Source organism: Gigantopelta aegis, chromosome 1 (genome assembly GCF_016097555.1).
Source record: "Gigantopelta aegis isolate Gae_Host chromosome 1, Gae_host_genome, whole genome shotgun sequence".
In the NCBI taxonomy this organism is placed as follows: Eukaryota; Metazoa; Mollusca; class Gastropoda; order Neomphalida; family Peltospiridae; genus Gigantopelta; species Gigantopelta aegis.
In genome coordinates, this window is record NC_054699.1 from 7,958,571 (window position 1) to 7,986,251 (window position 27,681).

Consider the following 27,681-nt stretch of genomic DNA (forward strand, 5'->3'; position numbering starts at 1 on the left):
CCATTTTGTTCGCTGTTCGCTTAACCCATCCCCCAGCACTCACGATTAGCTTAAGCCACCCATATACCCCACCCCCTTAACGATACCTTCCCTTCCCCTTATTTTTTGAGGTAGCTCCCACTTTTTTTTCCTCCTCATACTTCCCTCTGACATCATCTTTGTTGGTTCGTCCAGGAATGTAGAGGGCTACATCGGTGAACTCCTCCTCCCCCCCAGAACCTGAATGACCCTATAGACACTTTTTCCTCCCCTGTAACAGATGCCTCATAAGCTTCCTAGAGAACTTTTTGTCTCGGGTTGTTACAATGATACCCCCCCAAGCATTTCATTCGTCCATCGATGGCCGCAATCTCCCATAGAAGGAATACTAGAAGATTTCCCACACCCCAGAAGTGTCCCCCCTTCTCCCATCTCTACTCCTTTTCCCCCTTATGTCTTACCCCCCATAGACCTACCTCGTTCTCCCGGTGTCGTCCCCCCGCTTGACTCCGGGTAGCCCGTCACATCCTTTCCCACGGGATACACATTCATACACCAGCTCTGATACATTCATACCTATATTCTAGCATATACGCATCAAAAACACCCTTCCCCATCGCGATTTGGTAAAGCTATAGCCCTCAACGTGCAGCTCACTCACCACTTCATAATCCTCACAATAACAAGCAACCACAGCATTGAGGTTACCTCAAACCACTTCCCCCCCCCTCCCCTCCCCGTAGCCAACACTGTGCAGCCTCACCACTCCCTCATCACGACCCACAAGACCCCCCCCCCCCATCAATCTGATTACAGCACCTTTTTCCCCCTTCCCCTACCCTAAGATCATTTTACCCATATCTAAATCAATCTCGGAATCTTACCACACCGAGCTATGTCAGTGCGCAACCATTCATCAAGGCGCTCTCATCGTACATAACCGCAACTAGCCTCACCCACGTTCTTCTTACACATCTCCCAAAAAGTAACTCATATAGGGCTCCTCATACGACACAATCGGGGCTATACACACGCACTCACATGATAAAGTACGAATAACGCCGGTGCATACGACTAGTCTACGCACTTGTATATCTTCTCTCTTACACTGAGCATTGGACTATATGCACTACGCATGTCAATAAGTCATTGTTTTAATTTTCAGATGGTGATTACTGTGGACAATCTCTTCTACAAGTGATGCAGAATTACATACAATGCAGTCATACAAGATGAACATGTACTTGTCCGGACATTTTGATTATCAGTGTATCCTTACAATGGTGTCATGCTACCGGAATACCTGCTTGAATTTCTTTCTCCGTTCTCTCGTCTCGCTCTGTTCTCAACCTGTTACTATCTCTCATTCTCTCTCTCCTATAATATCAATCTCATCTCTCTCTCAGGACTTATCTCTCTCTCTGCTCTCTCTCTCTCAACCTCTCCCTCCCCCCTCTTAATCTCCCTCCTCTTCCCCTCCCTCTCTCCCTCTCCCTCTTCCCTTCCCTCTCCTCGTCTTCCCTCGCTTCTTTTCTCTCTCTTCTCTCTCTCTCTGCTGCCTCTCGCCTTCCTCTCTCTCTCTCCTCTCCTCTACCTCTCCCTCTCTCTCTATTCGTCTCCCTTTCTCAACCTCTCCCTCTCCCCCTCTTCTCTCTCTCTCTCTCCCTCTCCCTCTCTCTCTCTCTCTCTTCATTTTCTGTCCTCTCTCTCTCTCCACCTTTCTCTCACCTCTCTCTCTCTCTCTCTCTCTCTCTCTCTCTCTCTCTCTCTCTCTCTCTCTCTCTCATCTCTCTCTCTCGCTCTCTCTCTATCTCTCACCCCTCCCTCTCTCTCTCTCACCTCTCTCTGTCTCCCTCCTCTGCTATCCTCCCACTTGCTCTCCTCCGTTCTGTATAGAACAGAGGTTACGGTTGCACACCACCATTTACTTTATATTTGCATTCATTTCAAAATAAGGGGCGAGATGTAGCCCAGTGTTAAGCGCTCGCTTGATGCACGGTCAGTTTGGGATCGATCCCTGTTAGTAGACCCATTAGACTATTTCTCGCTCCAGCCAGTGCACCACGACTGGTACATCAAAGGCTGTGGTATGTGCTTTCCTGTCTATGGGATGGTGCATATAAAAGATCCCTTGCTGCTAATTGAAAAGAGTAGCACATGAAGTGGCAACAGTGGGTTTCCTCCCTCAATATCTGTGTGGTCCTTAACCATATATCTGACACCATATAACGGTATATAAAATGTGTTGAGTGTATTGTTAAATAAAACATGTCCTTCTTCTTCATTTCAAAATAAGTTCTGGGGTTTTTTCAGATTGTTCTGGGTGTTGTTAAGTTCGTCATCGTGTGTCTCGGTGGTTTTATTCTCGGTGTGCTGGCAGGAGCCGGTACGGCAATTCTCACACGGTTTACCAGCAAGGTCAAAGGTAATTAGCGCAGTTTATATTTGATGTACGGTGTCAACTATAGATAACACTACATTTATGTATCTTGAGGGGTTTGGGGGAGGGTGGGGGTGGGTGGAGGGGTGAGATCTAGCTCAACAAAGAGAGCATGCCTGAGGTCCCTGGATCGAACTAACTCAGTGGACTCATTGGCTTTCTCCCATCCTAACCAGTGCCTGGTATATCAAAAGCCATGGTATGTGCTGTATGTCTGTTGGAAAGTGTATGTAAAAGATTGTAGTATCATATATAGAGAATACTACATGAGTGGCTGTTTGATACTATTTATCTTACAGCGTAAGTTGATTCAAAATATATCTAATGAATGAAAGCAAGTTGGATACATTTTTAAACCTCTAAAACCAGGTTTTAAACAAATTTAAATTACTTTTCCAAATAAAACGTATTTACAATGCTTGCAGTTAACTTATGTGTCAGCAATCAGTTTCAAGTTAGCTTATATGTCATAGAGCTATCAGTTCTGATCATGCAACTGGGTCATCACCTAGGAGCAGCCAGTACACGTCATATCACATGTCAAACTGATAACACACATGCCATATAAGATCTTAAATAACATGTAAATAAAGACCATGGTATGTGCTATCCTGTCTGTGGGAGGGTGCATATAAAATTACTGATTGAAAAATGTAGCGGGTTTCCTCTCTAAGATTGCATGTCAAAATTACCAAATGTTTGATATCCAATAGCTGGGGGGGGGGGGGGGGGGGGGCAGTGGTAAAGATCTCATTTATGCATGGTCAGTTTGAGATCAGTGGGCCCATTGAGCTATTTCTCGTTCCAGCCAGTGCACCACATCTGGTATATCAAAGGCCGTGGTATGTACTATCCTGTCTGTAGGATGGTGCATATAAAAGATCCCTTAATTGCTACTATTGGAAAAATGTAGCGGGTTTCCTCTCTCAGACTATCTGTCAGAATTACCACATGTTTGACATCCAATAGCCGGTGATTAATAAATCAATGTGCTCTATAGTAGTGTTGTTAAACAAAACAAAGTTTAACTGTTTAAGATATACGATATACATTGTATGTTGATGATGATCATCTTTCTTGTTGTACTTGTTGTTGATTTCAGTACTACAATCTCTTGTTATTTAGACAGTGGGATATCTCAGCTTTCTTCTAGTATTTAATATATGTGATATGCACTGTATAAGATGATAATGATAATGTTTGTTGTTGTTGTGTTATATTTTGTTGTTGATTTCAGTACTACAACCACTTGTTATATACTCGATGGCATATCTCGGCTTTCTTCTAGTATTTAATATATATGATATACATTATAAGATGATGATGATAATGTTTGTTGTTGTGTTATATTTTGTTTCAGTACTACAACCACTTGTTATATACACGATGGCATATCTCGGCTTTCTTCTTGCTGAACTCTTTGAATTCTCGGGTATTATCAGGTCTGCTTCTTTCTCTTTTATCACTTTCTCATCTCTCTACAATATACACATTTCATTTCACCTTATATTCATGCTTATATCCAATTAAGGTTCAAGCACACTGTCCTGAGCACACACCTCAGCTATCTGGGTTGTCTGTCCAGGGCAGTGGGTTAGTTGTTAATTGAAAAAAAGAGGGTGTAGAGGTACTACACCTACCCATTGAGTTGTTAAAACTCGCTCTGGGTGGGAGCCAGTACCGGGCTGAGAACCCTGTACCTACCAGCCTTATGTCTGATGGCTTAACCACGACACTACAAAGGCCGGTCCAAAATACATACATGTAGGCTACAAAGTAATCAAGAGTGGTTTTACAAAACTTATTACTTAAGTCGACAAGATATCAGTTTGAGAAAATTATTATTTTAAAAAATATTGTATTCAGTTATAGCATGCATATACATGTACAACCCTCTACATTGTGAATGTTTTGGTGTTTGGTGACTAAAATATTTTATATGGTCACCCTTAATTAGGCGAGTGAACCAAAGCTGCATTCGCCATTCGACCAGCCCCCGTGGTTATAAACCTTAAATTCTAGACTTTAATAAAGTCCAGACTTTAACGCTGGATAAAAAAAAGAAGTTTGTTTTATTTAACGACGCCACTGGAGCACATTGATTTTTTATCTTATTATCGGCTATATGACGTCAAAGATATGGTCAATCCGACACTGGTTTTTTTAGAGGAAACCTGCTGTCGCCACATAGGCTACTCTTTTACGACAGGCAGCAAGGGATATTTTATTTGCGCTTCCCATAGGCAGGATAGCACAAACCATGGCCTTTGTTGAACCAGTTATGGATCACTGGTCGGTGCAAGTGGTTTACACCTACCCATTGAGCCTTGTGGAGCACTCACTCAGGGTTTGGAGTCGGTATCTGGATTAAAAATCCCATGCCTCAACTGGGATCCGAACCCAGTACCTACCAGCCTGTAGACCGATGGCCTAACCACGACGCCACCGAGGCCGGTCTTAACGCAGGATAAAGCTGATATCTTAAGACAGTAACCAGTTATTTCTTTTATCCTGCAATCTATGGAATAGTCGAAAAATCATTATTTATTCCATTTTTGTGTAAGCAAATTGAGTATCGTCAACCTAACAAGGCTTTTGCCGTATGACGTCATACAAGATATATGACATCATATTTTGTAAGATTATGTCACATTCAAAAAGCGTTTCTAAACTCAAAATCATAATAAATATACAAGTTTTGTATTGTTATCGCAAAACTAAAAGTTATTTGTATTTATTGTACTTAAACAAATGATTTAAAGAGTATGTTTATTGAAAATTTAGTCTGAAGTCTGAAATACTCGAGTCGAGTGATCTATATTTTTGGTCAGGGACCGAAAATATAGAGATTTATCTAGTCATCATATCTTGCCAATGTATACAGTCATTGTGGGATAAATATAAATATACAGTCTAACTGTAACCCCTTGAATAGTTTTACTTGGCCTGTCCCACTTTCTGATGATGTCACTTTGTAATGACATTATTAGATTGGAGCTCAGTCAGTGCTCACCTGAGGTGCTTGCATCACAGAATCGAACCACCGTGGTGGATCCATTTAACTCATTGTTTTTTTTTCTCATTCCAACCAGTGCACCACAACTGGTCAAAGGCTGTGGTATGTGCTTTGCCTCGACAAATACTGATTAACTAGAGGTTAATTTTTTTATATATACTCTTCAAAAGAAGAAACGCAAAACCACATTGTCGTAACATTTGGAGAATTGATTTAATTATTGAATGGTGAGTCCGATAATTACCAAATGTTGCAGGATTGTTCACAATTCACTCTAGTCCATTGTGAGTAAGTGATAGGACACACCACCAAGGTCAAGGTCATCTGGAGTCAATACCGGGTGTGGCCTCCGCGTGTGTTGACAACTGCCTGGCACCGCCTGCCCATTGAAGCAACCAGAGTACGGATGACGTCCCGGGGGATGGTGGCCCACTCGGCCTGCAAGGCTGCTGCCAGCTCGGGCAGGGTCTGGGGCTGTGGTTGTCGCTGTCGGAGGCGTCGGTCCAACTCGTCCCATAGATGCTCAATTGGGTTCAAATCCGGTGATATCGATGGCCAAGGAAGGACATTAATGTTGTTGTTCTGTAGGAAAGCCGTTGTGAGACGTGCTGTGTGAGGCCTGGCGTTGTCATGTTGGAACACTGCGTTGGCGTTGGCCATAACTGGAACGATGTGTGGCCGGAGGATCTGGTCAATGTAGCCCTGTGCATTCAGGTTGCCCTGCACGTGGACCAGGTCAGTTCTGCCAGTGTGTGAGATGGCTGCCTACACCACGACACTACCCCCGCCGAATCTGTCCACTTCCTGCACGCAGTTTGCCGCATAACGTTCACCACGACGCCTATACACGTGACATCTTTCATCATGACGTCGGAGCAGAAATCGGGACTCGTCACTGAACCACACCTGTCTCCATCGCAGTTGAGGCCATTGTCGATGAATCTGGCACCACTGCAGTCGGAGTCGACGGTGTTGTGGTGTTAAGATGACACCTCGAACTGGACGTCTGGCATGAATTCCTACCTCACGTAGGCGGTTCCGTACGGTCTGGTCGGATATCCTGCGCAAACCTGGTATTGCTGCGGCTGTGGAGGTGGCAGTAGTCAATCGTTCCCGAAGGTGGCGTACCCGGATGTAGCGGTCCTGCCCGGGGGTAGTGACCCGTGGTCGACCGGATCTAGGGAGGTCACGTGTTGATCCATGTTGCTGGTAACGGTCCCACAGTCTGGAGATGGTGCTTGGGGACACATGGAATGCCCTGGCAACGGCCGTTCTGGATTCGCCTGCGTCTAGTCGCCCGATGGCATTGTTTCTCTGCGGTTCACTGAGATGTGGCATGTCCTGGATTGTCAACTGTCGGCCAGATACAGAGGCCAGGCAAGCGAACACCCTGCACTTTTATACTGTCGGTGTTCATGTTGCACGTGCAGACAACGCACGTGCAGTGGTGACATGGTTTGCACGTGGCTGCGTTTTTGCGAATATTCACATTTTGGAACTTTATTGTACAGTAGCTGCGTTTTATCGAATGTAACCGTGGGAATGTGTTTGGGACATGCAATGACCTTATATTCACAAAGCATGAACCGGTAGGAAACATAAAATCGGAGTTATAACCCATTTGTACCCTTTTGCGTTTCTTTTTTTGAAGAATATATTAAAAAACATGAGTTGTGAATTCTATTTATCCTACCGGGTATAACATTTGTAAAATAACATGTTAATTTGATGTTTAGTAAATCACAGTACTAAAGTCGCCTTCATTGGTAATATGAAGTCATCATGATTATAGCCCAGTGGTAAAGCGTTTGCTTGATGCGCAGTCGGTCTGGGATCGATCCCCGTCGGTGGGCCCATTGGGATATTTCTTGTTCCAGCCAATGCACCACAACTGGTATATCAAAGGCCGTGCTATGTGTTATCCTGTCTGTGGGATGGTGCATATAAAAGATCCCTTGCTGCTAATCGAAAAGAGTACCTCATGAAGTAGCGACAGCGGGTTTCCTCTTTCAATATCTGTGTGGTCCTTAACCATATGTCTGACGCCATATAACCGTAAATAAAATGTGTTGAGTACATAGTTAAATAAAACATTACATTCATTCATTCATCACGATTAGCACAAATTAGTTTGACGTCACATATTTTAATCAAATCTTATTTAAACATTATGCTAAGGTACACGTATACAGGTCTTGTTGGCTTGTAAACAAATGACCGATTGACAGCAACACATTATTACCTAGAGACCTTGCAAATGAGCACACCAGCTATACCTTTAAATTTGCATGCCATTATTAACCGGGTTAATGCACTAAATTATCACATGGGTTTATGACATGGATATCATGAGTAAGTTTAGGATAAATGATATTAAATATTATCTTGTCATCAGTTTCTGAACACATAAACAAAAGAAACTATTCAATATGCAATAAACCGGCCTCAGTGGCATCATGGTTAGGCCATCGGTCTACAGGCTGGTAGGTACTGGGTTCGGATCCCAGTCGAGGCATGGGATTTTTAATCCAGATACCGACTCCAAACCCTGAGTGAGTGCTCCGCAAGGCTCAATGGGTAGGTGTAAACCACTTGCACCGACCAGTGATCCATAACTGGTTCAACAAAGGCCATGGTTTGTGCTATCCTGCCTGTGGGAAGCACAAATAAAAGATCCCTTGCTGCTAATCGGAAAGAGTAGCCCATGTAGTGGTGACAGCGGGTTTCCTCTCAAAATCTGTGTGGTCCTTAACCATATGTTTAACGCCATATAACCATAAATAAAATGTGTTGAGTGCGTCGTTAAATAAAACATTTCTTTCAATATGCAATAAATACATTTTATTAACTAAACATCTACTTGTAATGATAAAAGATTAAATGTGTAAAATATTTTCAAAATGTTAGTTAAACATAATTACTACAGATATTAAAATACATTAACTTCTTTTCTATACTTGTTTTTCTTTCATTTGATTATTATTTTATTCTTTGAATGTTGTTGATCTTTTGCACCTTTTCTTCATTGCTGGTATCCTGGTATTTATTGTCTCAACAGTACCAGGCACATGTGCAGACGGGTCATTTTGGGGGTCAAACCCCTCAAATAATTTTTTGTTCTTTTAAATATATTTTCCTGAGGAACATGACTCGACCCCCCCTAGAAACTTTGCTTACCACAATCTAGACCCCCACCCCCCGTATTAATTCCGGCACACGTGCTTGAGTACCTTGTTACATGTAATTTAGTAATAAAATTCTCTGCTTATCTGTTGTTCAATGGGTCATTGATTGACCATGTTTCTGCTAATGGGAAAATGTAGCAGGTTTCCTTTGAAGACTTAGTCAAAATTACCAAATATTTGTCATCCAGAGATTAATAAATCAATGTGCTCTAGTGGTGTCGTTAAACAAAACATACTTTAACTTTAGATTGATCAGCAAAACAGTGTTTACATGTAGCTCAGTCAGTACAGCACTCATCTGAGATGATCAAAGGCATTGGTATGTGCTGTCCTGTCTGTGGGATGGTGCAAATAGAAAATCCCTTGCTACTGATAGAAAAATGTAGAAGGTTTCCTGAGTAAGACTATATGAAAATTAGCAAAAGTTTAACATCCAATAGCTGATGACTAATAAATTAATGTGCTCTAGTGGTGTCATTAAACAAAACATATAGAGCGGGACGTAGCCCAGTGGTCGGTCTAAGACTGATCCCTATCATTGGGCCCATTGGGCTATTTCTCGTTCCAGCCAGTGCACCACGACTGGTATATCAAAAGCTATGGTATGTGCTATCCTGTCTGTGAGATGGTGCATATAAAAGATCCCTTGCTTCTAACATTACTGTAAAAATTACCAAATGTTTGACATTCAATAGCCGATGATTAATAAATCAATGTGCTCTAGTGGTGTCTCTAGTGAACTTTGTTATTGTTATTGTGCCTATAATTAACATCTGGTGAATGTGATATGATATAAGACGATGGTATCAGTCAAAATGTTTTTGAACACATACACTACTGATGTTATAGTGTGGTCTACATACATGCATATGTTTTTTAACACATACACTACTGATGGTATAGTGTGGTCTACATACATGCATATGGTTTTTAACACATACACTACTGATGGTATAGTGTGGTCTACATACATGCATATGGTTTTTAACACATACACTACTGATGTTATAGTGTGGTCTACATACATGCATATGTTTTTTAACACATACACTACTGATGGTATAGTGATGGTATAGTGTGGTCTACATACATGCATATGTTTTTTAACACATACACTACTGATGGTATAGTGTGGTCTACATACATGCATATGTTTTTTAACACATACACTACTGATGTTATAGTGTGGTCTACATACATGCATATGTTTTTTAACACATACACTACTGATGTTATAGTGTGGTCTACATACATGCATATGTTTTTTAACACGTACACTACTGATGTTATAGTGTGGTCTACATACATGCATATGTTTTTTAACACGTACACTACTGATGGTATAGTGTGGTCTACATACATGCATATGTTTTTTAACACGTACACTACTGATGGTATAGTGTGGTCTACATACATGCATATGTTTTTTAACACGTACACTACTGATGGTATAGTGTGGTCTACATACATGCATATGTTTTTTAACACGTACACCACTGATGTTATAGTGTGGTCTACATACATGCATATGTTTTTTAACACGTACACCACTGATGTTATAGTGTGGTCTACATACATGCATATGTTTTTTAACACGTACACCACTGATGGTATAGTGTGGTCTACATACATGCATATGTTTTTTAACACGTACACCACTGATGGTATAGTGTGGTCTACATACATGCATATGTTTTTTAACACGTACACCACTGATGTTATAGTGTGGTCTACATACATGCATATGTTTTTTAACACATACACCACTGATGTTATAGTGTGGTCTACATACATGCATATGTTTTTTAACACATAACACCACTGATGGTATAGTGTGGTCTACATACATGCATATGTTTTTTAACACATACACCACTGATGGTATAGTGTGGTCTACATACATGCATATGTTTTTTAACACATACACCACTGATGTTATAGTGTGGTCTACATACATGCATATGTTTTTTAACACATACACCACTGATGGTATAGTGTGGTCTACATACATGCATATGTTTTTTAACACATACACCACTGATGTTATAGTGTGGTCTACATACATGCATATGTTTTTTAACACATACACCACTGATGTTATAGTGTGGTCTACATACATGCATATGTTTTTTAACACATACACCACTGATGGTATAGTGTGGCATATGTTTTTTAACACATACACCACTGATGGTATGTGTGGTCTACATACATGCATATGTTTTTTAACACATACACCACTGATGGTATAGTGTGGTCTACATACATGCATATGTTTTTTAACACATACACCACTGATGGTATAGTGTGGTCTACATACATGCATATGTTTTTTAACACATACACCACTGATGGTATAGTGTGGTCTACATACATGCATATGTTTTTTAACACATACACCACTGATGGTATAGTGTGGTCTACATACATGCATATGTTTTTTAACACATACACCACTTGGTATAGTGTGGTCTACATACATGCATATGTTTTTTAACACATACACCACTGATGTTATAGTGTGGTCTACATACATGCATATGTTTTTTAACACATACACCACTGATGGTATAGTGTGGTCTACATACATGCATATGTTTTTTAACATACACCACTGATGGTATAGTGTGGTCTACATACATGCATATGTTTTTTAACACATACACTACTGATGGTATAGTGTGGTCTACATACATGCATATGTTTTTTAACACATACACCACTGATGGTATAGTGTGGTCTACATACATGCATATGTTTTTTAACACATACACCACTGATGGTATAGTGTGGTCTACATACATGCATATGTTTTTTAACACATACACCACTGATGGTATAGTGTGGTCTACATACATGCATATGTTTTTTAACACATACACCACTGATGTTATAGTGTGGTCTACATACATGCATATGTTTTTTAACACATACACCACTGATGGTATAGTGTGGTCTACATACATGCATATGTTGTTTAACACATACACCACTGATGGTATAGTGTGGTCTACATACATGCATATGTTTTTTAACACATACACCACTGATGTTATAGTGTGGTCTACATACATGCATATGTTTTTTAACACATACACCACTGATGTTATAGTGTGGTCTACATACATGCATATGTTTTTTAACACATACACTACCGATGTTATAGTGTGGTCTACATACATGCATATGTTTTTTAACACATACACTACCGATGGTATAGTGTGGTCTACATACATGCATATGTTTTTTAACACATACACTACCGATGGTATAGTGTGGTCTACATACATGCATATGTTTTTTTGTTGTTTTTTTAAATAATAATTAAATAATTTAAATGTTTTTTTGTGATTTTGTTTTGTTTTCAGTCTTATTAGCTGTGGCTTAACTCAGGTGCACTATGCCTTCCACAACATCAGCGACCATTCCCGAACAACTGTGAAATATTTCACTAGAACTATGAGGTATGTCTATACAGATAAACTCGGACAGAACTAAACAAATTGATTGAATCATTCCCATGCAACTACCTGTATATACTCATGGTTCCTGTGCTTGTATTGGACAAGATACATATTTAACAGTACTGAAGAAAAAATTAAATTGTTTTCAAGAAATTATTGTTTGGTCATTCGTAAACATTAATTATGAGATCATTTTGCACCTTTAATAATGGTGTTTCCACACGAATAAAACTTTCAACCATATACAAATTTGCATTTGGTTTGAGACCATTTAATTTGGTGCACAGGGACTTTATTCCTAAAGTAAAATATGATAACAATAAAAAAAAAACTATGTTTAAAATACATTATCACAATATTATTTACATAATTAATAATATGTTGTCACTTAGCATACACAGTGGTTGCCCAAAAACCTTTTCTAAAAGTTGGAAGTAAATCAACATTAGGTAAACTGTATAAGTTATAACATCACTCTGTAATGTTTTCGTTTATTTTTCAGCTCTGTGCGTGAGATAGTGATATTCTTGTTTGTGTATAACACTGTAATGTTTATTTTCAGTTCTGTGCGTGAGATAGTGATATTCATGTTTGTGTATAACACTGTAATGTTTATTTTTCAGCTCTGTGCGTGAGATAGTGATATTCTTGTTTGTGTATAACACTGTAATGTTTATTTTCAGCTCTGCGTGTGAGATAGTGATATTCATGTTTGTGTATAACACTGTAATGTTTATTTTTCAGCTCTGTGCGTGAGATAGTGATATTCATGTTTGTGTATAACACTGTAATGTTTATTTTCAGTTCTGCGTGTGAGATAGTGATATTCATGTTTGTGTATAACACTGTAATGTTTATTTTCAGTTCTGCGTGTGAGATAGTGATGTTTGTGTATAACACTGTAATGTTTATTTTCAGTTCTGCGTGTGAGATAGTGATATTCATGTTTGTGTATAACACTGTGATGTTTATTTTCAGTTGTGCGTGTGAGATAGTGATATTCATGTTTGTGTATAACACTGTAATGTTTATTTTCAGTTCTGCGTGTGAGATAGTGATCATGTTTGTGTATAACACTGTAATGTTTATTTTCAGTTCTGCGTGTGAGATAGTGATATTCATGTTTGTGTATAACACTGTAATGTTTATTTTCAGTTCTGCGTGTGAGATAGTGATGTTTGTGTATAACACTGTAATGTTTATTTTCAGTTCTGCGTGTGAGATAGTGATATTCATGTTTGTGTATAACACTAATGTTTATTTTCAGTTCTGCGTGTGAGATAGTGATGTTTGTGTATAACACTGTGATGTTTATTTTCAGTTCTGCGTGTGAGATAGTGATATTCATGTTTGTGTAAAACACTGTGATGTTTATTTTCAGTTCTGCGTGTGAGACAGTGATATTCATGTTTGTGTATAACACTGTGATGTTTATTTTCAGTTCTGCGTGTGAGATAGTGATATTCATGTTTGTGTATAACACTGTGATGTTTATTTTCAGTTGTGCGTGTGAGATAGTGATATTCATGTTTGTGTATAACACTGTAATGTTTATTTTCAGTTCTGCGTGTGAGATAGTGATGTTTGTGTATAACACTGTAATGTTTATTTTCAGTTCTGCGTGTGAGATAGTGATATTCACGTTTGTGTATAACACTGTAATGTTTATTTTCAGTTCTGCGTGTGAGATAGTGATATTCATGTTTGTGTACAACACTGTCATGTTTATTTTCAGTTCTGCGTGTGAGATAGTGATGTTTGTGTATAACACTGTAATGTTTATTTTCAGTTCTGCGTGTGAGATAGTGATATTCATGTTTGTGTATAACACTGTAATGTTTATTTTCAGTTCTGCATGTGAGATAGTGATATTCATGTTTGTGTATAACACTGTAATGTTTATTTTCAGTTCTGTGTGTGAGATAGTGATATTCATGTTTGTGTATAACACTGTAATGTTTATTTTCAGTTCTACGTGTGAGATAGTGATATGCATGTTTGTGTACAACACTGTAATGTTTATTTTCAGTTCTGCGTGTGAGACAGTGATATTCATGTTTGTGTATAACACTGTGATGTTTATTTTCAGTTTTGCGTGTGAGAGTGATATTCATGTTTGTGTATAACAGTGTAATGTTTATTTTTTAGTTCTGCATGTGAGATAGTGATATTCATGTTTGTGTATAACACTGTAATATTTATTTTCAGTTCTGCGTGTGAGATAGTGATATTCATGTTTCTCGGTCTGGCGTTGGTGAGAGAGGATCATGTGTGGCACACGGGCTTCGTACTGTGGACCGTGTTGTTCTGTCTTCTGTACAGGTTCATCAGTAAGTACATGTACACAGTGTACACAGTCCATTCAAGTTTGTTTATAATTCAAATTCATCCTCAATGCAGTTTTCATCATTTGCATAGCTATGATTTTATATTGGGATGAGGGGGCAACCGGCACTGTCCTTTATGTTTCTTATAGAATGTCAGGAAAATACATGTATAAAAGATAGTGGGGAAAAAAAGAGGTGTGATGTAAATACAGAACTTCATGTGGCAGGTGATATTTTAGTAATATTAAGTGTATATAGTTTGCTATTTTTAATATTATGTTTTAGATATTTGTCAGATATAGTTGTCTGCCAAATAGTATTTACTTTAATAGTTCTCTTAGTCAGGTATCTTTTATCTGATTGGATAATAGCACTGCATGCTTTTCATGTTCACAAATCACACTGACAGCAGACATGATGGACATGAGATTGATGACAGCAGGACAGATTACATTAAGAGGTACAAATTAGTTTAATAGTTTAGTTAAACATTATTAGAAACAACAAATAAATATAATATAGTTATACAGAACTTAATCATTGTAGGTAAATGTTGTTAAATTATTTTGATAATATAATTATGTGTGAAGTTTTGTGAGTAACTATAACTAATTGTTAAATGTTTAAATAGTTTCTAAAAATCGTTATTTTGCACATGATTATATATCACGAGACCGCATATGTTCTTTCGCAAAATAAATGAGTGCAATAAATAGGAAGCGAAAACAATGTATGTGAAGTTCTGTATTTATTACATACCTTCTTTTATGTTTTACAAAAAATTGTTTTTAATTTAACGTCATAATAACACTTTGTTAAATCTATGATCAAAACTCCTTTCATAGATTCACTTAGTGTTAAGAATCTTACTCTGCAGCAGCCTTGTGTAATGTTTCAAATACGATGTGACATAATTTGTAAATCATATATGACATCAGTAAATAAAAGGCACTAACTGTAGTAAAAATAAAAAGGGAATTCCCCATTTAAAAGTTCCGGTCCAGATCACACACTTTTAGAATGTCTTTATTACTCTAGTAAGATTGAATAGGTATGTAATAAAAAAGATTGTTGGGGGGGAGGAAGAGTTGTGATTGGGGAGGGGGGCATAGCCCTCATGGTGTCACACCTGTCTATGACAGTGCCTATACAAAGGCCATATACAGGTAGTATAAATCCACTAGCCCACCCAGGGGACAGTGCATATTATAAGACTCAATCCTATGCGGTCATGTGGGATAGAAAAAGTACACCGAGGTGGTCAAAATTTCCACCTAGGACGAGGCTTGTCAAGTCCCATGGTCGAAATTTTCACCACCAAGGGTGTACTTTTTCTATCCCTCATGACCGCATATGATGGAGTCTTTTTCTCTCATTCATTCAGTAAATAAACCATTATTTTACACAAACAGACAAATTTAAGATGGCTGAACAAGTAACTTTTTTTATTTGACAATTTTGTCATAAATAAACTACACTATCGTATTTGCCGTGTTTGTTTCATGTGTTAAATAAAATTTAACACTACAAATTAACAAGATAGCTTTTAAAATGAAGGTTTTAATAACAAAATATTAATTTAAAACTGAGTCTAATGACCTCATGTCACTACCTCACATTAACAACGTCATGTTAAACGCAAGCTCGTGATATCCCATGTAAGATAGAAATTTCTTACATGGCTTTCGTTCATGGGTTAGCTCTGTTCCATATACCTGAGGATGAAAGCAAAAAGATTCCTTGCTGCTTATCTGTTAGGATTATGGTCCATGTTTGCAGCAGTGATTTGGCTGTCTTTCTTTCTCTTCATCAAAATGATTCCTTGCTGCTTATCTGTTAGGATTATGGTCCATGTTTGCAGCAGTGATTTGGCTGTCTTTCTTTCTCTTCATCAAAATGATTCCTTGCTGCTTATCTGTTAGGATTATGGTCCATGTTTGCAGCAGTGATTTGGCTGTCTTTCTTTCTCTTCATCAAAATGATTCCTTGCTGCTTATCTGTTAGGATTATGGTCCATGTTTGCAGCAGTGATTTGGCTGTCTTTCTTTCTCTTCATCAAAATGATTCCTTGCTGCTTATCTGTTAGGATTATGGTCCATGTTTGCAGCAGTGATTTGGCTGTCTTTCTTTCTCTTCATCAAAATGATTCCTTGCTGCTTATCTTTAGGATTATGGTCCATGTTTGCAGCAGTGATTTGGCTGTCTTTCTTTCTCTCTTGCTGCTTATATGTTAGGATTATGGTCCATGTTTGCAGCAGTGATTTGGCTGTCTTTCTTTCTCTTCATCAAAATGATTCCTTGCTGCTTATCTGTTAGGATTATGGTCCATGTTTGCAGCAGTGATTTGGCTGTCTTTCTTTCTCTTCATCAAAATGATTCCTTGCTGCTTATCTGTTAGGATTATGGTCCATGTTTGCAGCAGTGATTTGGCTGTCTTTCTTTCTCTTCATCAAAATGATTCCTTGCTGCTTATCTGTTAGGATTATGGTCCATGTTTGCAGCAGTGATTTGGCTGTCTTTCTTTCTCTTCATCAAAATGATTCCTTGCTGCTTATCTGTTAGGATTATGGTCCATGTTTGCAGCAGTGATTTGGCTGTCTTTCTTTCTCTTCATCAAAATGATTCCTTGCTGCTTATCTGTTAGGATTATGGTCCATGTTTGCAGCAGTGATTTGGCTGTCTTTCTTTCTCTTCATCAAAATGATTCCTTGCTGCTTATCTGTTAGGATTATGGTCCATGTTTGCAGCAGTGATTTGGCTGTCTTTCTTTCTCTTCATCAAAATGATTCCTTGCTGCTTATCTGTTAGGATTATGGTCCATGTTTGCAGCAGTGATTTGGCTGTCTTTCTTTCTCTTCATCAAAATGATTCCTTGCTGCTTATCTGTTAGGATTATGGTCCATGTTTGCAGCAGTGATTTGGCTGTCTTTCTTTCTCTTCATCAAAATGATTCCTTGCTGCTTATCTGTTAGGATTATGGTCCATGTTTGCAGCAGTGATTTGGCTGTCTTTCTTTCTCTTCATCAAAATGATTCCTTGCTGCTTATCTGTTAGGATTATGGTCCATGTTTGCAGCAGTGATTTGGCTGTCTTTCTTTCTCTTCATCAAAATGATTCCTTGCTGCTTATCTGTTAGGATTATGGTCCATGTTTGCAGCAGTGATTTGGCTGTCTTTCTTTCTCTTCATCAAAATGATTCCTTGCTGCTTATCTGTTAGGATTATGGTCCATGTTTGCAGCAGTGATTTGGCTGTCTTTCTTTCTCTTCATCAAAATGATTCCTTGCTGCTTATCTGTTAGGATTATGGTCCATGTTTGCAGCAGTGATTTGGCTGTCTTTCTTTCTCTTCATCAAAATGATTCCTTGCTGCTTATCTGTTAGGATTATGGTCCATGTTTGCAGCAGTGATTTGGCTGTCTTTCTTTCTCTTCATCAAAATGATTCCTTGCTGCTTATCTGTTAGGATTATGGTCCATGTTTGCAGCAGTGATTTGGCTGTCTTTCTTTCTCTCTTGCTGCTTATATGTTAGGATTATGGTCCATGTTTGCAGCAGTGATTTGGCTGTCTTTCTTTCTCTTCATCAAAATGATTCCTTGCTGCTTATCTGTTAGGATTATGGTCCATGTTTGCAGCAGTGATTTGGCTGTCTTTCTTTCTCTTCATCAAAATGATTCCTTGCTGCTTATCTGTTAGGATTATGGTCCATGTTTGCAGCAGTGATTTGGCTGTCTTTCTTTCTCTTCATCAAAATGATTCCTTGCTGCTTATCTGTTAGGATTATGGTCCATGTTTGCAGCAGTGATTTGGCTGTCTTTCTTTCTCTTCATCAAAATGATTCCTTGCTGCTTATCTGTTAGGATTATGGTCCATGTTTGCAGCAGTGATTTGGCTGTCTTTCTTTCTCTTCATCAAAATGATTCCTTGCTGCTTATCTGTTAGGATTATGGTCCATGTTTGCAGCAGTGATTTGGCTGTCTTTCTTTCTCTTCATCAAAATGATTCCTTGCTGCTTATCTGTTAGGATTATGGTCCATGTTTGCAGCAGTGATTTGGCTGTCTTTCTTTCTCTTCATCAAAATGATTCCTTGCTGCTTATCTGTTAGGATTATGGTCCATGTTTGCAGCAGTGATTTGGCTGTCTTTCTTTCTCTTCATCAAAATGATTCCTTGCTGCTTATCTGTTAGGATTATGGTCCATGTTTGCAGCAGTGATTTGGCTGTCTTTCTTTCTCTCTTGCTGCTTATATGTTAGGATTATGGTCCATGTTTGCAGCAGTGATTTGGCTGTCTTTCTTTCTCTTCATCAAAATGATTCCTTGCTGCTTATCTTTAGGATTATGGTCCATGTTTGCAGCAGTGATTTGGCTGTCTTTCTTTCTCTCTTGCTGCTTATATGTTAGGATTATGGTCCATGTTTGCAGCAGTGATTTGGCTGTCTTTCTTTCTCTTCATCAAAATGATTCCTTGCTGCTTATCTGTTAGGATTATGGTCCATGTTTGCAGCAGTGATTTGGCTGTCTTTCTTTCTCTTCATCAAAATGATTCCTTGCTGCTTATCTGTTAGGATTATGGTCCATGTTTGCAGCAGTGATTTGGCTGTCTTTCTTTCTCTTCATCTGATGCACAATCGGTCTAGGATCGATCCTGTCATTGGGCCCATTGGGCTATTTCTCATTCTGTCCAGTGCACCACAACTGGTATATCAAATATCATGGTATGTGCTATCCTGTCTGTGGGATGGTGTATGTAAAAGATCCCTTGCTACTAATGTTAAAAAGTAGCAGGTTTCCTCTGTAAGACTATATATATATATATATATATATATATGTCAGAAATACAAAATGTTTGATATCCAATAGCCGATGATTACTAAATCAATGTGCTAGTGGTGTCGTTAAGCAATATAAACTTTAACTTTGATCAAAATGTGTTGCTATATTGTTGTTTTTTGCCAGTTGTGTTTGGGATGACATTCCTTATCAACAAGCTGGATGGTGACAGAGTGAGGAAGATCGGACTTGATGAACAGTTCATGATTGTGAGTCATTAATTGTATGTTAAAGGAAGGAACAATTAAGGCATTTGGCCTGGTATGCATAGTCAGTGATATATAATGTACATTATTGCTTAATATCAACAAGTATAATCATATAGTTAATTAATAAACATTTAAATGTGATGGCTATTATATATAACGGGCGCAGCCATTTTGTACCATCCCAATGAATACGCCCTCTGGCGAGCTGGTGGTTACGTAATACCTAACGTGTCACGTCAGGAATTAGTCTTCGAACTGAAGAAACAAAACATATCTGATTTTTGTGGATGCATCACGATGTTCTGTAATAATATCCATCCCAGTAAGCCAGCAATAAGTATATATTATTTTTCCATACAAAATAATCCACCATTGTCAGTGTTGAAATAACTACTGGTATTATGTTTTGTACATAAATTAATCCACATACTGAAATAATAATCAGTGTTTTCTTGGTTAATTGGTCTTTTCTTTCCATGGCCTGTACCTGTGGTTCCTGATTGGCAGGTGTATATTTAGACGGTCCCCAGACAGTGTCTGGACACACTAAAAAGACGTGCCTCTTTTATTAAGATCACAGAGTATTGTGTGATAACCGTGCGCACACCCCTCAAATCATGATGGACATTATCAGCCGTCCTGCTTTATTACTGTAAGTAATTCTGTAAAACCCTTGATTAAGTAGACTTTCCCATCTAAAATCACAAAACTGACCAATTACGTAGTCCCAAAGAAAAGAAAATTATCACTTGGATATCGTGAGTGGCCGTTTTTGCTCGAACATACCCTATCAATAGGCCTAATAATATGCATTTTTTCTTTGGATTTTTTAAAAGAGAAAAATACTGTAACTATTTCGTTCTGTTGATGCAAATTGAAATATATTTAGTTTAATAGTTTATTATACTATCAAGTCATTTATGTTATTTTACAAGTCAGTTTGATGAAAGTGAAGCGCCTTGTCGTAAATTAGAGCATTTGTTTACACTGTGCATACAGGACTTGGATGGAGCTGACGTTACTTCGCCCCAAGCTATACCACTGGACGTCACAAAAAGGAAACAAAATGGCTGCCCCCAGTTAGCAGGAATAATCATGTTTTTTTTATTAACTCTAAAATTACGCGTTTTTCTTTTGTTAAAGTGTCAGTATGTGTTGGTGGTCCGGGTATGCATCTTTCCAACACATAAATCTCTTGTTGGAGTTGACTGTCCCTTTAAAGTGTCAGTATGTGTTGGTGGTCCGGGTATGCATCTTTCCAACACATAAATCTCTTGTTGGAGTTGACTGTCCCTTTAAAGTGTCAGTATGTGTTGGTGGTCCGGGTATGCATCTTTCCAACACATAAGGCTCTTGTTGGAGTTTACTCTACCTTTAAAGTGTCAGTATGTGTTGGTGGTCCGGGTATGCATCTTTCCAACACATAAGGCTCTTGTTTGAGTTTACTCTACCTTTAAAGTGTCAGTATGTGTTGGTGGTCCGGGTATGCATCTTTCCAACACACAAGGCTCTTGTTTGAGTTGACTGTCCCTTTAAAGTGTCAGTATGTGTTGGTGGTCCAGGTATGCATCTTTCCAACACATATCTTGTTTGAGTTGACTGTCCCTTTAAGATATTAGGCCTTTATTCGTAAATCATGGCATTTCATGTCGGTGTCCGTGTAGTAAATTGCCAAAAATTTTGAAGGATCAAGAAAAAGTTATTTAGAACTTTACGATCCAGCATGTTACTGAGATGGATAAGTAGACTCTTTGTAAAGTTAGTTTTCATTTTATCTATGTGAGCTCGCGCAACACACTTGTGATGTAAAACAAGGTCAGGGAATTCCCACCGCATGGTCAGTTTTTCACTAGTTTAGTAGTGTTTCATATTACGAAAATAGGTTGTCCATCTGCAAATTGTTGCCTTTGTTTGCCAATTAAATTGATGAATTAAATGTACATGCAATTAACATTTAATTGACTAAATGTTAATGAAGAGTGAGTAGGCACGCATGCAGAACAATTTGTAACGGGATCTAAGCAGTCCCCGACTGAGTCTATGTGTTGGACTGGCATCGAGAGTGCCAAACGCCATGATTTCTAAGGAAAACAGAGGGTATACTCCCTCTGAAAATTTTAAAAATTAAATGTCGTGAAATGCAATGTCCTGCAGTCTACAAATAAAATTCATCCTGAAAAAATAGAGGGGATATGGCCAGCCCTGAATATATATATATATAGCCTACTGCAATGTTACTATTCGTTTTCCTGTCATATGGAGGTCTGCGAGGCACTGTGTGTTTTTCTCTTGTGGCTTTTCTTAATGGATTATCTTGCCAGTGACTGCTAGATAACAAACAATGCATTGCATTGGTGTTACTTCTTTTACCCCAGTCAGACAGAGGCCTGCAAGTCGCGGTCTGTTTTTCTCTCATGGGTCTTCACCAACGAATTATCTATTTTTGTTCTTCTCTTTTTCTTTAAAAAAAACAAATATATATGTTTTTTAAATGTTTCAAATCAAAATAGACCATGTATTGCAGTGTTGTTACTATTTTGTTTTCCAGTCGTACGGGGGTCTGCGAGGTGCAGTGTGTTTCTCGCTTATAGTATCTTGCCCGTGACTGCAGGATAATAAACAAAATTAACGTATTGCAGTTTGTTACTACATGTATTTTGTTTTCCAGTCATACGGGGGCCTGCGAGGTGCGGTGTGTTTCTCGCTTGTGGCTCTTCTCAACGAAGACGAGATTCCCATGAAGAGTATGTTTGTGACGACCACGCTCTTCGTTATCATGTTCACAGTGTTTATTCAGGTTTGTCAAACTTCTACATGTTACATACGGGTACTAGCTTCCAGATTCATCAAGTATACAATTATTCCAGTTTGTTTTGTTTTGAGTTTTTTCAGGGCTCACCCTGTACATTGCTAAATTAGCCAATTGCTAATTTTTACACAAAATGGCTAAAAAAATTAGACTTTGGCTAATAAAATAGTCCTTAAATTAAGCACATTTTAATGATTTTCAAGGAAATACTCTACATTCCTGAAAATTGGCTAAACTAAAAAAACAATTGCAATGTGAGCTCTGGTTTTTTGTTGTTATTTGTTTTGTTTTGGGGGTTTTTTCTTCATTTTCTTCTTTAGTTGTTTGTTGGGGATTTTTCTTCAGGGTTTTTCTGTACCGGTACAACCCCGGCAGTTGCCCACGGCAATCGAATGCTGTGGAGTTTTTCTGTACCGGTACAACCCCAGCAGTTGCCCACGGCAATCGAATGCTGTGGAGTTTTTCTGTACCGGTACAACCCCGGCAGTTGCCCACGGCCGTCGAATGCTGTGGAGTTTTTCTGTACCGGTACAACCCCGGCAGTTGCCCACGGCAATCGAATGCTGTGGAGCTTTTCTGTACCGGTACAACCCCGGCAGTTGCCCACGGCAATCGAATGCTGTGGAGTTTTTCTGCACCGGTACAACCCCGGCAGTTGCCCACGGCAATCGAATGCTGTGGAGTTTTTCTGTACCGGTACAACCCCGGCAGTTGCCCACGGCAATCGAATGCTGTGGAGTTTTTTAATTCTCCAGGCACTTTTTTGCCTTGAACTATATTCAGGGTTTTTCTTAATTGCAGGGGTTGCCGGTATATACATTTATTTTGAAATAATGCACTATTTTCTGTATATATTAAGGTTATTACCAGTCTGAGAGTGTTTTTCGGTATCATCAATATCATATGTTAGGAATACAAATTGTATTATGCAAGCCTCTGGCGAGCAAGTCTTATGCAGTGTGACACATCATGCAAGATACATGATATCATTGACTGTAAGACACTAGCTACAATCTGTGACATCAAAACATGTTTTTAAACTCTATACTATAACATATATATATATACACATTCTTGTGCTCCCACCTCGGTGGATTCATTCAAATGATTGTGTTTTTTCTCATTCCAACCAATGTATCACAACTGGTCAAAGGCCATGGTATGTGCTCTCCTGTCTGTGCATATAAAAGATCTCTTGCTGCATTAGAAAAACCTTTAGCAGGTTTTCCCCGATGACGTCCAGTAGCTGATGATTAATTAATCAATGTGCTCTAGTAGAACAAAACAAACTTTATGTATGTGAGCATGCATACATGCACACACACACACACGCAAACACACGCGTGCACACACACGCGCACACGCATGCACACACACACATACACATGCGCACAAGCACACATACACACGCACGCGCACACACCACACACACGCACCACACACACACACACACACACACACACACACCACACATGCACGCATGCACACACCCATCTAAGAATGTTATATGTTATTGTTTTCAGGGCATTACTATCAAGCCTTTTGTGAGGTGTTTCCAGGTTCAACTGGCACCAGAGAAACACTTCAGTATGTCCAATGAACTCAACTCTCATGTGAGTGTTTTTTCCAGCTCGGTTTCAAACCCTCTCTCTCTCTCTCTCTCCTCTATCTCTCTCTCCATTTCTGTCTCACCATTTCTCTTTTCCTCCATTTCTCTCTTTCCCTCCATTTGTTTCTTTCTATCTCTCAAAGCCCTCCATTTCTCTCTCTCTCTCTCTCTCTCTCTCTCTCTTACTCTGTCTCTCTCTCCCTCGCTCACTCTGTCACTCACTCTCTCTCTCTCTCTCTCTCTCTCTCTCTCTCTCTCTCTCTCTCTCTCTCTCTCTCTCTCTCTCTCTCTCTCTCTCTCTCTCTCTCTCTCTCTCTCTCTCTCTGTGTGTCTGTCTGTCTGTCTGTCCATCTTAAATTAGTTTAACTGTTTTACAGAGTTCATGTTTATGGACAGGCTACACTGTATACACAGTACAGTAATGTTTTTCTCATGTTTTCCTAGGTAATTGATCATTTGATGGCTGGTATTGAAGACATTATTGGATTTCACGGCAGGTATCATTTCAAGGTACGCAACAGCATTTGGTATTTATGATACTTTAAAATATATTATTGTCTGCTAGGTGATGCCCCAGTCACAACAGCCAATGAAATAAGCATGATCAACACAGGGGTTGAAATTGGATGAAAATTCCTGATGGATATTCTGTCCGACTTGCTACAAATCCTGCCGGTCTGAATCAAAACCTGCCGGACCAAACATGATTGACTCAAAATAATATGTGAATATAAAAGTAAAATAATTGCTGGTCTGATGGGGTTTTGGTACTTATCAAATAAACAGCAAAGAAAGCACTGACAGATTACTTGAGAGTGGGTTATAATGCCAGAAATTCTGCTTTTAATGTACTGCACCAGTGAGTGATCAGGAGAGGTGATCGATTCTTGTCCTCACTGTAGGTCCAATAGTCAAAACAATGAACAGTAAATTGCATGTTCCATACTGATTTTCAGCTTTTCCACCATTGTCACCACTTAAAATGTTATGATGTTTTATTATTCTTTGTTTTATTAATTTTACTGTCCTTTTCATCAGTTGGTTAAAAAAGGAGGGTTTTTAAAAATACAAAAGCAATGTAATAAAATGTTCCAGAAACAAAACATTTCTTTCGAATGACATGCAAGTTAACCTCTATGGTTAACACATGAATACATTTATGACAGGCGAAACATTTTAATTCTGCAGAAATCTTGTGTTATTATATCAGATTCTTTGAGTGATACAATGTTTGCTGCTTTTTTAATGATTTTGGTGTCTTACTTGTTTATGTTGTAAAACAAACTTGTTTTTGTTTAAGGAACTCTTGGAGCAGTTTGAAGAGAAACACGTTCTGCACTGGCTGCAGAAAGATCCACAGAGGAGAGACACGGAGATCAAAGCTTTCTATGAGAAAGTCATTCTCAAGTCAGTTGGTTTCATCGTCATTTGTAACTCACCGGGGTGGGCCGTAGCCTAGTGGTAAAGTACTCACGTGATGAGCGGTCGGTTTGGGCTATTTTCATTCCAGCCAGTGCACCATGACTGGTATATCAAAGACTGTGGTATGTGCTATCCTGTCTGTGGGAAAGTGCTTATAAAAGATCCTTTGCTGCATTAGTAAAAATGTAGCAGCTTTCCTCTGATGACTATGTGTCACAATTACCAAATGTTTGACATCCAATAGCCGATGATGTATTAATCAGTGTGCTCAAGTGGTGTTGTTAAACAAACAAACATTTTAACTCAACTGTCATGTGTTTGTAATGGAGAATGGTTGAGGGGATGGACGGGGTAGATTTGTGAACAATAATTTACGAGCCCTGTAGAGCCGAGTAAATTATTTTTTATGAATCTACATTTCCAAGTGCATTCTCCATTATTCATAAACACAAATTATGTGACTGCTAAATTAACTACTATATCTTTTTTAATGAAAATATTGGTTAAATGGCAAAACTACAGAATCCTTTATGACATAATCAGAATGATTCAGTCACAAAATCTTCAGCAGTGGATAGCTGGCATTGAGTGTGATGTACGTGTTAAATGTGTAGCCTCAGATTTCTGATTTCGTTTCCGACAATCTTCACTATGTTCCGCCAGAATCTGTTACTATCACTAGTATCAGGTTTATGAGGCTTATAAAGTACATATTTATTTGATGATGCAGATGTTTGGCCTCATTGGCTAAAGCGTTGTACTTGTTTACAATTAATAAAAACAAAATGTATGTTTTGTTTAGTTACACCATTAGAGCACATTGATTAATTAATCATCATCTATTGGATGTCAAATATTTGGTAATTCTGTCTCATAGTCATCAGAGGAAACCCACTACATTTTTCCATTTGCAGCAAGGGATCTTTTATATGCACCATCCTACAGACAGGATAGCACATATCACGGCCTTTGATATACTACTCGTGGTACACTGGCTGGGACAAGAAATTGCCTAATGGGCCCACCGATGGGGTACAATAAAAAAGTTTTGTCAGTAGTGGGTTTAAATCCATGGCCTGAATGCATTGTTTCACAGGTGTCGATTCTTGAAAAATAATCTACACCTAGAACAATAGTGTGACATCACAGGTATAGATTAACTCCAGTTAAAGTTCAAGTACACTGTCCTGAGATAAAAGGAAGGAAATGTTTTATTTAACGACGCACTCAGCACATTTTAATTACGGTTATATGGCGTCGGACATATGGTTAAGGACCACATAGATATAGAGAGAGGAAACCCGCTGTTGCCACTTCATGGGCTACTCTTTTCCATTAGCAGCAAGGGATCTTTTATATGCACCATCCCATAGACAGGATAGCACATACCACGGCCTTTGATGCACCAGTCTTGGTGCACTGGCTGGAGCGAGAATTAGCCCAATAATAAATCGATCCCAAACCGGCCGCGCACCAAGAGAAGGCTTTACCACTGGGCTACGTCCCACCCCTGTCCTGAGATATGTTACTTGTTACACCCACTGGCATAGCCATTATTTTATATTGGGGGGTGAGGGGGCAACCCACACTATGTATGTGTATATGTATGTATGATTTTATAAAATTTAATAGCTTTAAAAAAAAGTTTGATTGGGGTGGGGGGGGGGGGGGGGGGGGAGGCCACTTGGCCCGTCTCCTCTACACCACTGGTTACATCTCCTCATTGAGTTATTAAAACATGCTCTGGGTGGAAGCTGGTACTGAGGTGCGAACCTTGTATCTACCAGCCTTAAAGCAGATGGATTATTCACTGCATCACAGAGCTAGGCCAGGGTGGGTTTTTTTTTTGTACTGCTTGGGTAATCGAGGAATTTCCCACATTTTGTCAGTAACTAAATAATGTTTCTGTTTATGTTTATGTCTATCTCTTGTTAATTTATTTAATATATCCTTTAACTTACCCATATGATATCTCTGTTATAAATCCCATCAGAAACTGTAGTGCAAATTTAAAGGTACATCTATACACAAACAAAATTTAAAAAACATGGATTATATCATCAGTGAAATAGTCATTATTGATATTATCGTTTGGTTATTAATTAATTTGTTCGTTCGTTTGTTCATTCGTTCGTTCATTCATTCATTTGTGGACGGAATGTAGCCCAGTGGTACAGCACTAGCTCACTGTGCGGTCAGTCTGGGATCGATCCCCGTCAGTGGGCCCATTGGTCTATTTCTCGTACCAGCCAGTGCACCACGACTGGTATATAAAAGGCTGTGGTATGTACTACCCTGTCTGGGATGGTGCATATAAAAGATCTCTTGCTGCTAATCAAAAAGAGTAGATCATGAAGTGGCGACAGCGGGTTTCCTCTCTCATTATCTGT

At 38.8% G+C, this 27,681-nt stretch overlaps 1 protein-coding gene across 1 annotated transcript in view; it reads left to right on the forward strand.

The window, feature by feature from the left end:
- LOC121370124 (sodium/hydrogen exchanger 1-like) overlaps positions 1–27,681 on the forward strand; it is a 61,120-nt gene that overhangs the window by 27,349 nt on the left and 6,090 nt on the right. The window contains exons 10-19 of the mRNA XM_041495230.1: positions 567–682; positions 2,293–2,404; positions 3,780–3,861; positions 11,989–12,084; positions 14,293–14,414; positions 19,369–19,451; positions 22,120–22,248; positions 23,784–23,873; positions 24,314–24,379; positions 25,170–25,276. Of these exons, the coding sequence (XP_041351164.1) occupies positions 567–682; positions 2,293–2,404; positions 3,780–3,861; positions 11,989–12,084; positions 14,293–14,414; positions 19,369–19,451; positions 22,120–22,248; positions 23,784–23,873; positions 24,314–24,379; positions 25,170–25,276 (1,003 nt within the window). The remainder of the gene's footprint in view (positions 1–566; positions 683–2,292; positions 2,405–3,779; positions 3,862–11,988; positions 12,085–14,292; positions 14,415–19,368; positions 19,452–22,119; positions 22,249–23,783; positions 23,874–24,313; positions 24,380–25,169; positions 25,277–27,681) is intronic.